At 41.8% G+C, this 13,148-nt stretch overlaps 1 protein-coding gene across 1 annotated transcript; it reads left to right on the top strand.

The window, feature by feature from the left end:
• The first annotated feature begins 9,979 nt into the window (after nt 1-9,979).
• On the top strand, nt 9,980-12,919 carry ifitm5 (interferon induced transmembrane protein 5). Its single transcript, XM_071415582.1, has 3 exons — nt 9,980-10,316; nt 12,049-12,266; nt 12,549-12,919. Exons 1-3 carry the CDS (start codon nt 10,110-10,112, stop codon nt 12,556-12,558), a joined length of 435 nt encoding a protein of 144 aa, XP_071271683.1. The 5' UTR covers nt 9,980-10,109; the 3' UTR covers nt 12,559-12,919.
• Nucleotides 12,920-13,148: the final 229 nt, after the last annotated feature.

The raw sequence follows: 13,148 nt of genomic DNA, 5'->3' as shown, positions 1-13,148 counted from the left end.
CGAAAAGAGAACACACAGAAGGCTGTTATATAAAACACCTGTCTCCGGATTACATCTTCAAACTAAGGGCAGCCGAGGCATCCGTGACAGAGGGAGAAGCGTCCATCCATGTATACGGGTAAGAGAGTCTAGCTACATTTTCAGATATTACACATTTCTAATTTTGTCAAAGTCTATGTAAGTACCTCTTTTTGTCTTTCTCCTCTTTATATCCTTTCTCCTTTTATTTCCTATTGCTATTTTGTTCTCACTATTTAAATTACTTACACACACATGGAAAGAGAGAGAGAGCAGCTACTGCTGTCATGTACTGTAACTGTTAATGTGCACTCATGATGCCAAATTGTGTGTCACACTGGTATAAGGCTGTCTTTGACGGGCATCAGAAGACGAGGCAGGGGAGAAGGAAGTGGGAGTTCTACTCCATCATGGAAGAGGTTCTCTGGTGATCCTGTGGTGACCAACAGTCATTATACAGTATAATCATTTGCCATACGCAACACTCACACTGTCACTCACACCATCCCTAACATCACTACACTCACACAACATACAGCACACAATACTAATTACACTGTCACTCAACCAGCACCTCCACACAGCACGCTACAGTAACACTGACAGCCTCTCACCCTCTACTACAACACCTTTTAACCCTCATGCCAACACCCCTCCCTGCACACAACCTAAAAAGAAGGCGAAACTGGACAACATTGCACCTCAAACAAACACTTCAAGCACAGATTGAGAGGAACAATATTCTTCAACAGTCCACTACTGCACTCCAGAATTTCATAGAACAGCAGTCTAAATCTATTTATTTATTGTTTAATTGTGCACTAATAAATAATTGTCCTGAGACTTTGCTTGATTGCATGTTTAACTGAAATCGTTAACACATTTTTTGGAACATTTTTTATTAAAATGTCAACTTTTCCATTGAACTGTGGTTTTGCTAAACACACAAACATTTTTCTCATCTAGTCCAAAAATAATTATTGATTAATTGTGGTTATGCACTATACTAATTTTGCTAGGTGGACGTCAGTGATGGGTGGGTGCATGTGTGCGGTTGGGTATACATGTGTGTGAGTGTAGATGTGTGTTGTAGCTTATAGAATTCTAGTCAGGTTGTCCTTCTTCAGCATTGCTGCCTGTCAAACAGCTGCCCTTTGGAGGTCTGAGGCAGGGACGGGGTCAATGGTGGCCTCTTCTGGTATTTCCTCTGTGATCCCTCAATGTCTCCACGTGTCGAACTGTGGACCTGGTTGAAATGCTTTTGTTCATCTTCAAGGTGGCTATTGTTTCTGAATGGGACAATTAAGTGCACACTCAGGTACGCAGAATCCCAGTGCAGATGTTATTGCTTGGGTAGTGGGTTGGTCACCAGGTGGGCCTTGAGGTTGCTGGTCTTGTACACTGGCATCGTGCACAGAACCAGCATTCCCGGTAAAGATGTTTGTAAACGTGAGCTGTCTGCCACTCCCCTGAACCTTTCCTGGTTGACCATCAGCCCCAGGGAGACCAACACCCTATTTTCAATGGATCCACCTCTGCGAGGAACTAGAGGAGCCAGGTCCTCACACAGTATCTGGAACAAAGCTAAATAAAATCTGTTAGCTCTGTCTTTCAGCTAAAAACTCGACAATCTTAAGTAATCTGCAATTTATTGTTGTTGTTGCATTACTGCACAATTGCAATGCAAAATCTGCCAGTAGATGGCGGCAGTAGCCTATTGAAAAGCAGCTTACATTTGTTTACAGTGCAGAGAATCTTTAATATACTGTACAAAAATATAAACACAACATGCAACAATTTCAAAGATTTTACTGAGTTACAGTTCATATAAGGAAATCAGTCAATTGAAATAAATTCATTAGGCCCTAATCTATGGATTTCACTACTGGGAATACAGATATGCACAATTTGCCTCAGGATCTCGTCACTGTATTTCTGTGCATTCAAATTATCATTGATAAAATGCAATTGTGTCTGTTGTCCGTAGCTTATGCCTACTCATTCCATAACCCCACTGCCACCATGGGACATTCTGTTCTCAACTGACATCAAAAAACTGCTCGCCCACGAGATGCCATACATGCGGTCTGCAGTTGTGAGGCCGATTGGACGTACTGACAAATTCTTTAAAATAATGTTGGAGGCGGCTTATGGTAGAGAAATTAACATTCAATTCTCTGGCCACAGCTCTGATGGTCATTCCTGTAGTCTGCATTCCAATTGCACGTTCCTTCAAAACTTGAGACATCTGTGGCATTGTGTTGTGTGACAAACCTGCACATTTTGGAGTGGTCTTTTATTGTCCCCAGCACAAGGTGCACCTGTCTAATGATCATGTTTAACCCTGTCCCGTTAGGCTAGGCTATGCTAGTCAGCTTTTTTGATGAGGAGGATCCCAGATCCAGGAGAGAGAAGCGGTAGAGGTTAATAAGCTTCTTGATATGCCACACCTGTCAAGTGGATGGATTATCTTGGCAAAGGAGAAATTCTCACTAACAGGGATGTAAACAAATTTATGCACATCATTTGAGAGAAATAATCTTTCTGTGCGTATGGAAACTTTCTGGGATCTTTTATTTCAGCTCATGAAACATGGGACCAACACTTTACATGCTGCGTTTATATTTTTGTTAAGTGTAATATAACTTATGAGGATGGTGTTAGTAAATTCATTAATTATTGGTAAAGCATTACTATTTACGTCTGGATACTGAAACATGTATATGCCTATATTTGGATATACACAATATAAATAGTCCGGGTAGCCATTTGATTACCTGTTCAGGAGTCTTATGGCTTGGGGGTAAAAACTTTGTGTATTAGACTTGGCACTCCAGTACCGCTTGCCATGCGGTAGTAGAGAGAACAGTCTATGACTGGGGTGGCTGGGGTCTTTGACAATTTTTAGGGCCTTCCTCTGACACCACCTGGTGTAGAGGTCCTGGATGGCAGGCAGCTTAGCCCCAGTGATGTACTGGGCCGTACGCACTAGTGCCTCTGTAGTGCCTTGCGGTCAGAGGCCGAGCAATTGCCGTACCAAGCAGTGATGCAACCAGCCAGGATGCTCTCGATGTTGCAGCTGTAGAACCTTTTGAGGATCTCAGGACCCATGCAAAATCTTTTTAGTTTCCTGAGGGGGAATAGGCTTTGTCGTGCCCTCTTCACGACTGTCTTGGTGTGTTTGGACCATTCTAGTTTGTTGTTGATGTGGATACCAAGGAACTTGAAGCTCTCAACCTGCTCCACTGCAGCCCTGTCGATGAGAATGGGGGTGTGCTTGGTCCTCCTTTTCCTGTAGTCCACAATTATCTCCTTAGTCTTGGTTACATTGAGGGATAGGTTGTTATTCTGGCACCACCGGGCCAGGTCTCTGACCTCCTCCCTATAGGCTCTCGTCGTTGTCGGTGATCACTGTTGTGTCGTCTGCAAACGTAATGATGGTGTTGGAGTCGTGCCTGGCCATGCAGTCGTGGGTGAACAAGGAGTACAGGAGGGGACTGAGCACACACCCTTGGGGAGCTCCAGTGTTGAGGATCAGCGTGGCAGATGTGTTGCTACCTACCCTCACCACCTGGGGGCAGCCCGTCAGGAAGTCCAGAATCCAGTTGCAGAGGGAGGTGTTTAGTCCCAGGATCCTTAGCTTAGTGATGAGCTTTGAGAGTACTATGGTGTTGAACGCTAAGCTGTAGTCAATGAATAGCATTTTCACATAAGTGTTCATTTTGTCCAGGTGCGAAAGGGCAGTGTGGAGTGCAATAGAGATTGCATCATCTGTGGATCTGTTTGGGCGGTATGCAAATTGGAGTGGGTCTAGGGTTTCTGGGATAATGGTGTTGATGTGAGCCATTACCAACCTTTCAAAGCACTTCATTGCTACGGACGTGAGTGCTACGGGTCTGTAGTCATTTAGGCATTTATGGTGGTCTGCTTGAAACATGTTGGTATTACAGACTCAATCAGGGACATGTTGAAAATGTCAGTGAAGACACCTGCCAGTTGATCAGCACATGCCCGGAGCACACATCCTGGTAATCCGTCTGGCCCCGCAGCCTTGTGTATGTTGACCTGTTTAAAGGTCTTACTCACGTCGGCTACGGAGAGCGTGATCACACAGTCGTCCGGAACAGCTGATGATCTCATGCATGCCTCAGTGTTGCTTGCCTCGAAGCGATCATAGAAGTGATTTAGCTCATCTGGTAGGCTCGTGTCACTGGGCAGCTCGCGGCTGTGCTTCCCTTTGTAGTCTGTAATAGTTTGCAAGCCCTGCCACATAAGACGAGAATCGGAGCCGGTGTAGTATGATTCGATCTTAGCCCTGTATTGACGCTTTGGCTGTTTGATGGTTCGCCGCAGGGCATAGCAGGATTTCTTGTAAGCTTCCGGGTTAGAGTTCCGCAACCTTCAGCTCAGTGCGAATGTTGCCTGTAATCCACGTCCTCGATGCACTTATTGATAAAGCCAGTGACTGATGTGGTGTACTCCTCAATGCCATCGGAAGAATCCTGGAACATGTTCCAATCTGTGATAGCAAAACAGTCCTGTAGTTTAGCATCTGCTTCATCTGACCACTTTGTTATAGACCGAGTCACTGGTGCTTCCTGCTTTAATTTTTGCTTATAAAAAGGAATCAGGAGGATAAAGTTGTGATCGGATTTACCAAATGGATGGCGAGGGAGAGCTTTGTACGCGTCTCTGTGTGTGGAGTACAGGTGATCTTGAATTTTTTCCCCTTTGGTTGCACATTTAACATGTTGATAGAAATTTGGGAGAACTGATTTAAGTTTCCCTGCATTAAAGTCTCCGGCCACTAGGAGCACCGCCTCTGGGTGAGTGGTTTCCTGTTTGCTTATTTCCTTATACAGCTGACTGAGTGCGGTCTTAGTGCCAGCATCTGTCTGTGGTGGTAAATAAACAACCACGAAAAGTATATCTGATAACTCTCTAGCCAAGTAGTGTGGCCTTGAATTTATCACAATATAATCTACTTCAGGCGAGCAAAATCTAGAGACTTCCTTAGATTTCGTGTACCAGCTGTTGTTTACAAATATGCACAGACCGCCGCGCCCCCCCCCCCCCCCCCCCCCTCGTCTTACCGGAGGAGCGTGCTGTTCTATCTTGCCGGTGTAGCGTATATCCCGCTAGCTGAATATCCGTAGGATTTTACAGTTTTTAAATATAACATAGGATTTTACAGTTTTTGATGTCCCGTTGGTAGGATATTCATGATCGTACCTCATCTAATTCATTGTCCAATTATTGCACGTTGGCGAGTAGTATTGACAGTTACGGCAGCTTTCCCACTCGCCTTTTCCAGGTCCTGACGAGTCATCCGGCTCTTTGTCCTCTGTACCTGTGTTTCTTCCTCTGGCAAATAACGGGGATGTTGGCCTTGTCGGGTCAAAAGTTTAGATACACCTACTCATTCCAGGGTTTTTCTTTATTTTTTTACTATTTTCATGATTCCATATGTGTTATTTCATACTTTTGATGTCTTCACTATTATTCTACAATGTAGAAAATAGTGAAAATAAAGAAAAACACTTGATTGAGTAGGTGTGCCCAAACTTTTGACTGGTACTGTATTATGAGATATAAGGGACGTACTGTATAATGTATGTAATAAACATTCTAATACTACATGTGTCACATATATGAGCAAATACACTACTGGTCAAAAGTTTTAGAACACCTACTCATTCAAGGTTTATGTTTTTATTTTTACAATTTTCTACATTGTAGATTAATAGTGAAGACATCAAAATGATAAAATAACACATATGGAATCATGTAGTAACTAAAAACAAATCTATTTTATATTTGAGATTCTTCAAATAGCCACCCTTTACCTTCATGACAGCTTTGCATTCACTCAACCAGCTTCACCTGGAATGCTTTACCAACAGTCTTGAAGGAGTTCCCACATATGCTGAGCACTTGTTGGCTGCTTTTCCAAACCATCAGTTTGGTTGTGGTCAGGGGATTGTGGAGGCCAGGTAATCTGATGCAGCACTCCATCACTCTCCTTCTTGGTACAATTGCCCTTGCACAGCCTGAAGGTGTGTTGGGTCATTGTCCTGTTGAAAAACAAATGATAGTCACATTAAGCCCAAACCAGATGGGATGGCGTATTGCTGCAGAATGTTGTGGTAGCCATGTTGGTTAAGTGTGCCTTGAATTCTAAATAAATAACAGACAGTGTCACCAGCAAAGCAACCCCACACCATAACACCTCCTCCGCCATGCTTTACTGTGGGAAATACACATGCAGAGATCATCCCCTCACCCACGCCGCGTCTCACAAAGACACGGCAGTTGGAACCAAAAATCTCTTATTTGGACTCCAGACCAAAGGACAAATTTCCACCAGTCTAATGTCCTTTGCTCGTGTTTCTTGCCGCAAGCAAGTCTCTTCTTCTTATTGGTGTCCTTTAGTAGTGGTTTCTTTGCAGCAATTTGACCGTGAAGACCTGATTCACACAGTGTCCTCTGAACAGTTGATGTTGAGATGTGTCTGTTACTTGAACTCTGTGAAGCATTTATTTGGCTTGCAATTTACGAGGCTGGTAACTCTAATGAACTTATCCTCTGCAGAAGAGGTAACTCAGGGTCTTCCATTCCTATGGCGGTCCTCATGAGAGCCAGTTTCATCATAGCGCTTGATGGTTTTTGCGACTGCACTTGAAGAAACTTTCAAAGTTCTTGAAATGTTCTGTATTGACTGACCTTTATTTCTTAAAGTAATGATTTGATCTTTGCTTATTTGAGCTGTTCTTGCCATAATATGATGGACTTGGTCTTTTACCAAATAAGGCTATCTTCTGTATACCCCCCTACCTTGTCATAACGCAACTGATTGGCTCAAACGCATTAAAAAGGAAAGAAACTCCACAAATTAACTTTTAGGAAGGCACACCTGTTATTTGCAATGCATTCCAGGTGTCTACCTCATGAAGCTGGTTGAGAGAATGCCAAGAGTGTGCAAAGCTGTGATCAAGGCAAAGGGTGGCTATTTGAAGAATCTCAAATATAAAATATATTTTGATTTGTTTGACACTTTTTTGGTTACTATATGATTCCATATGTGTTATTTCATAGTTTTGATGTCTTCACTATTATTCTACAATGTAGAAAATTATTTAAAAAATGAAAAACCCTTCGAATGAGTAGGTGTTCTAAAACTTTTGACTGGTAGCGTAAGTATTGTACATTTGTACATATACATTTGTGTATATAAGTTAGAAATATTTCACTTATTGTCACGCCCTGACCTTAGAGATCCTTTTTATGTCTCTATTTGGTTTGGTCAGGGTGTGATTTGGGGTGGGTATTCTATGTTCTATTATTTATTTTTCTATGTTTTGGCCGGGTATGGTTCTCAATCAGTGACAGCTGTCTATCGTTGTCTCTGATTGAGAACCATACTTAGGTAGCCCTTTTTCCCACCTGTGGGAGGTTGACTTTGTTTATGGCACTTAGCCTTTAGCTTCACGGTTTGTTTTTGGGTTGTTTGTTGGTTTTGTCGGCATCATTGTTAAATAAAAGAAAATGTACGCTGACCACGCTGCAGCTTGGTCCAGTTCTTTCAACGGCCGTGACACTTATATGAAACTGGCCAATTATTGTATATTTTAACAATACATCTAAGTATATATATGCATATATGTTTCCACGATATATGCCCATATATAACATTTCCGTATGGGACAGTAATTAACGGTTTCAACATTTCTATATGCCGTGTCACATTATTTCCTGCTATAAGTGGACTGGTTGCGCTGGTGGACAGAGTTGATCCGTGAGACACATTTGACAGAAGTACCGAAAGTAAGAGCAAATTTAGAACTGAACCGTTTTTCATGGTCTAGTATCGAAAAAGTACAGACATTTCGGTATTCTGTGCAACACTATGTGTGTGTGTGTGTGTGTGTTTGTATGTAGCCTATCTATGAACCACTGAGCCCAAATTGATGCTCCATGTCACGTCTTAAATGAACTTGGCCGCTTGAACAAAGTGCCTGTAATTACAATGTTTTCCCATCACTCTTGCTGCTTTTGCACCTGTATGATCATTTGACCTTTCTATTATTCTGATATTTTCTTTTATATTATTTGTTAATAAAAATACTGTACATAAAAAGTACAACTCGAAGCGTTGCCCTGACATTTTTTGGTTTTAAAGAGGAGATTTCAACAAGAAGTTTTATCTTTTTAAGACGACCAAAGCTGTACGATATGTGCTGTAGACTGATATTCTTTAGATATTCACCGGGTACAGTAGACAATAGGCCAGAGGAGCGCGCTCTCGTCTCAGTTCAGATGACCGATAGTCAACTTCCGTTTGACACTGCCATGGTTCCCCAGTAGGGAGCAGCACTGTTTCAAGTTTTAATGTCACATGCACAAGTACATTGTGTTAGGATCTAATTCTCAGAGTAAAAAAACTCTACGGACACTTTGAAAGCTTAACCAAGTGATGTTATGTGTGTGTGAGCAAATTAAGTGTGTGTTTGTGTTTGTTGGAGTGTCAGTGTGCGTGAGTTTGTAAAGTCCTGTGGGTGTGCATAGAGACAGTGTAAAAATAAAATACAAGGGTAATACAAACTCAGATAATCCGTGTAGCCATTTTGTTAGCTTTTTAGCAGTCTTATAGCTTTGGGGTTGAAGCTGTTCAGGAGGCTGTTGGTGTCAGACTTGATGCATTGGTACCGCTTGCCGTGCAGAAGTAGAAAGAACAGTTTATGGCTTGGGTGTCTGAAGTCTAACAATTTATAGCATATTGACTGCTTGGTATGCTAACAGCACCACTCTCTGTAGCGCCATGCGATCAAGGGCGGTGTTGTTACCATACCAAGCAGTGATGCAGCCAGTCAAAATGCTGTCAATGGTGCAGCTGTATAACTTTTTGAGGATTTGAGGGCCCATGCCAAACCTTTTCAACCTTTACAAACTATTTATTAGTTTTTTTGCTCTGACATGCACTGCCAACTGTGGAACCTTATATAGACAGGCGTGTGCCTTTCCAAATTATGTTCAATCAGTTGAATTTACCACAGGTGGCCTCCAATCAAGTTGTAGAAACATCAGAAGGATGATCAATGGAAACAGGATGCACCTGAGCTGAATTTCGAGTCACATAGCAAAAGGTCTGAATACTTTTGTAAATAAGGTATTTCTGTTTTAGATTTTTAATGCATTTGCTAAAAATTCTAAAAACCTTTTTCACTTTGTTATTATGGGGTAATGTGTGTAGATTGATGAGGAAAATGTTTTATTTAATCCCTTTTAGAATAAGGCTGTAATGTAACAAAATGTGGAAAAAGTCAGGTAGTCTGAATACTTTCCAAATGCACTGTATATACATGTTTGGCTACAAATGCTTTACATAATCCAGCTCTAGTTGAAATGATAATTTAAGTGTACAAGTACCATCCTGAATAGGGTTAAACAATGCTCACACTGAGGACAGCAGAAAGTGTGTATTAGTCACTGTAATGACTTCAGCTAGCTAGGGATCCAACTCTATAGTAACTAGTCTCTCTAAACACGGGATCGCCAACTCAACCCCAGGCAGCTCTTTGTGACAGTTTGAGCGAGCGAGCCAAGACCTAACAAACCTGTCAAATAATCAACTATTCACTGTCTTCAATCTGGACCATGATTACAGTAGTTGAATCAGGTGTGTTAGTGCTGGAACAAAAGCCTGCACACCTATCTATCCAATTAAAGACCCCTGATCTGAATTCAACAAACTGGTCTCTCTCTCTCTCTCTCTCTCCCTTCCTCTCTCTCGTTCTCTCTCTCGCTCTCTGTCTGTCTGTCTGTTTGTCTTTCCTTCTCTCTGTTCGCTCTCTCTTATCCCTTGGTCTGTCCCAGAGGCCCGACCACATAATGACAGGCCTACAGGTCCCTGCCCAACGCGCCCTCTCACTGTCACCACCCTCCACAGGGGCATAAAAGCCCCACACAGGAGCCATGACACACTAGGAGACGCCATCTAAGCAGAGCAAGGCAGGTCACAGAATTAGCCAGCTTCTTTTCAACAAATCAAGGACATTCAGGACCAGACAACAAGAATTGAAGAAGCCAAAAGGATGGACAACCACACATACAACTACCCGTCCGACTGCACCCCTCTCACCAGCTGCAAGTCGGCCCGCAAGCCGGCGGGCTCCACTGTGGTGAATATGGGCACGGCAGGCAAGAAGCCACCCAGTGACTACCTAGTCTGGTCCCTGTGCAACACCCTATATGTCAACTTCTGCTGTCTGGGATTCATGGCTCTTATCTACTCAATTAAGGTGAGTTCTTTACAAGGTATATGTCTCTCTCACTTTCCCCATGTCTCTCTCTCTCTCTTTCTTTCCCCAAGTCTCTATTTAAACCTGTCTCACTAATGATTATGTTGTAGCTGTTATATTGTTAGCTAAAATAGAAGCAACACAGAGATAGGTTGAACAGCCAGCATAAGTTGAACACAAATAATGTGTTAAATTGCATCCGTTTAAAGTCCACGTTTACAGCTGCCATACAGTACTATGTAACTGTAGTAATATTGAGTCTCCTGTAAGATTCATGTGCTGTCTAAGGCTTCTCCGTAAGCCAAACTAGATGAGGGAGTCCGTTTGTCCTGCACCACAGGAATGGGGGATGTGGACTGGGAATGGCACAGTGGCCCAAAATCACTTCCCCTGTAATGAAACAGAGCCCAAATTAGAGATTGGCACCGCCACCGGCAGCCTGACTGAAGAGTTTAAAACTGGCGTAATTGGCATCTTACTAATAGGCAAGTGCTGATGGGAGATTAAAGACTAGCATGGTAGAAGGGGTACCATACGAGAGAGAATGTGAATGTAGACACAGATCTAGGATCAGTTTGCCATCCAATTCCAACTCTAAACCTAACTATTTGGGGGAGAAAAACTGACCTAAAATCAGTGTCTAAAGCCGACTGAATGTTTCTCCAAATAAACCAGATATGTTATTAGTGGCCAGAAATATGCCAAATGTCTTAGACCAATGTTTTACCAGTACAATTACTAACTTAAGCAGGGCAGACTTCAAACAGTGTATTCGTCAAGAAATACAGGTGCATTAACCTGGTCATAAGACCTACATGGTGGGCCTGTGTAGGTTGAAAAGGAAGGGTATATTACTGGTAACTTTCAACGCTTACCAGTAAACTACTGTAATTTTGGAAACTTTCAAGGATTTCATGAAATGTAATATAAAATATGATTACAAAAATAGAATGACAAAGTTGTAAAACATTATCCTGAATGTAACCCATAAACTTAGTGAATACCGTTGGTGTTTAATATGAGGGTTTCAGTATTAAATATGATTTATATATATTTTTACACACTTATTTATTTTACTATGTCAATATGTCTTTGTTGTGGGAGGTTGACTTTGTTTATGGCACTTAGCCTTTAGCTTCACGGTTTGTTTTTGGGTTGTTTGTTGTATATGCTTTTGTCGGCAAACTGGTGGCAGTCGTGAAAAAAGTCAATAGCTGGAAGTGTTGCAGAAAAAAACGGACATTGTTAATGAATGCTTTTTTTCATTAACGTACGCTATTTTCTCTTGAACCATATAGTCCATCCACTTTTTGAACCATATAGTCTATCCACTAGAAACACATGGACAATATGGACACAGATATAAATATGAAGAAAAAAAGACATATTTGTTTTAATTTGTTTTATGTTGCTGTGGTGTATTTTTACGCGCTTTATTTTTGTTATGTTCCGTGTTTTTGAGCGCATTTTAATGAATATATTACCCGTGTCATTATTACATACTTTCCATTTGAACCGTATCCAGAGATTGAAAAAAACATCCTAAAACCTTTCATGATGATAACATTAGAGAACCTACACCAGAGGCCTCTCCTAATTTAAGCCCCGTCAATAAAATCTACTTTCTCGCTCTCTCTCACGCTCTCTCTCAATTCAATGAAATAAACTCAGGGTAGCACTTACATTAAAGCGCTTACATTGCTTTTAACATTTGCTCCTCTCTCCCGTCCAGGCCAGGGACCAGAAGACCCAGGGGAACTTGCAGCTGGCCCAGGAGTGCTCGGACAAGGCCAAGTGGTACAACATCCTGGCGGCAGGCTGGAACCTGCTGGTGCCCCTGTTGGTGGTGGTGCTGCTGGTGCTGCTGCTGGTTCACCTGGGCACCTCACAGGGCTCCTTCGACTTCTTTGGAGAGGACGGCTTCCAGAGCTTCATGAAACTCTTCAGCAGGTAGAGAGAGACAGATGTAGAGAAACATACGTAGAGGGTTATATACTCTGCCTGTTAAACAGTGTTGAAATACACACAGAAAGGCTGTATTGCTCATAGAACTTGGAGCAGGGTTTATCTGAAAACGTGAGGGTTATTTATGCGGATTTAAACAACGCACTTTTAAAATGTGTTGCATGACAGTCAATCGTGAGCTGTAGTAGGCTATTGTAAACTTTTTTGGGGTACGGGGATTATGTGCCACCTGTCAATTAAATATTTAATGTTTTTGGGGCGATTTAGCGTACATTGAAGGCTGGTTAGTGGACAGAAGATATCGAAGAACAGAATGATAGATGTAGAGAATTAAAGGAGAAGATGGTGGATGGAGACTGGTGGATGCTTCCCTAAAAGCCACCCAACAACCACCTGACAACGGACTAATGACCTCTTTACATCATGGGTCACTTTTTTTCCTTTATAAATATTATCAAGACATTAACTAATTGTTGTTCTAATGTACAATTATATTATTATTGCTGTTATTTTTTATTGGTAGCTGTATTGTTCGCTAAAGGCTAGTATCATTGTCACTGCATTGGATCTTGACCATTTCTAGACCCCTTTGTGAAAAACAAATGTGAGAAAGTAAAATAAAAAATGTCACAACTACAGAAGGTTTGTACTACTGAATTGTTTCAGCATTATTATTCTTTCCCATCAATGGGTTTATTTGCAACATTAAAGGCAGAATTTTGAGGTCATTAAATTAAATTGTTGCAAATTGTGCAACATGAAATGGTTGAATTCCGGCCTCGAAGTAATTGAGTGTGTGGGTGGGTGGGACATATAAGTGATAATGCCCGAGAAGCCGGTGTTTGTTACAACGGGTTACCAAAATAT

The sequence above is a fragment of the Salvelinus alpinus genome, chromosome 9, assembly GCF_045679555.1.
Source record: "Salvelinus alpinus chromosome 9, SLU_Salpinus.1, whole genome shotgun sequence".
Classification (NCBI taxonomy): domain Eukaryota; kingdom Metazoa; phylum Chordata; class Actinopteri; order Salmoniformes; family Salmonidae; genus Salvelinus; species Salvelinus alpinus.
This window is presented reverse-complemented; position numbering and strand designations above follow the sequence as displayed.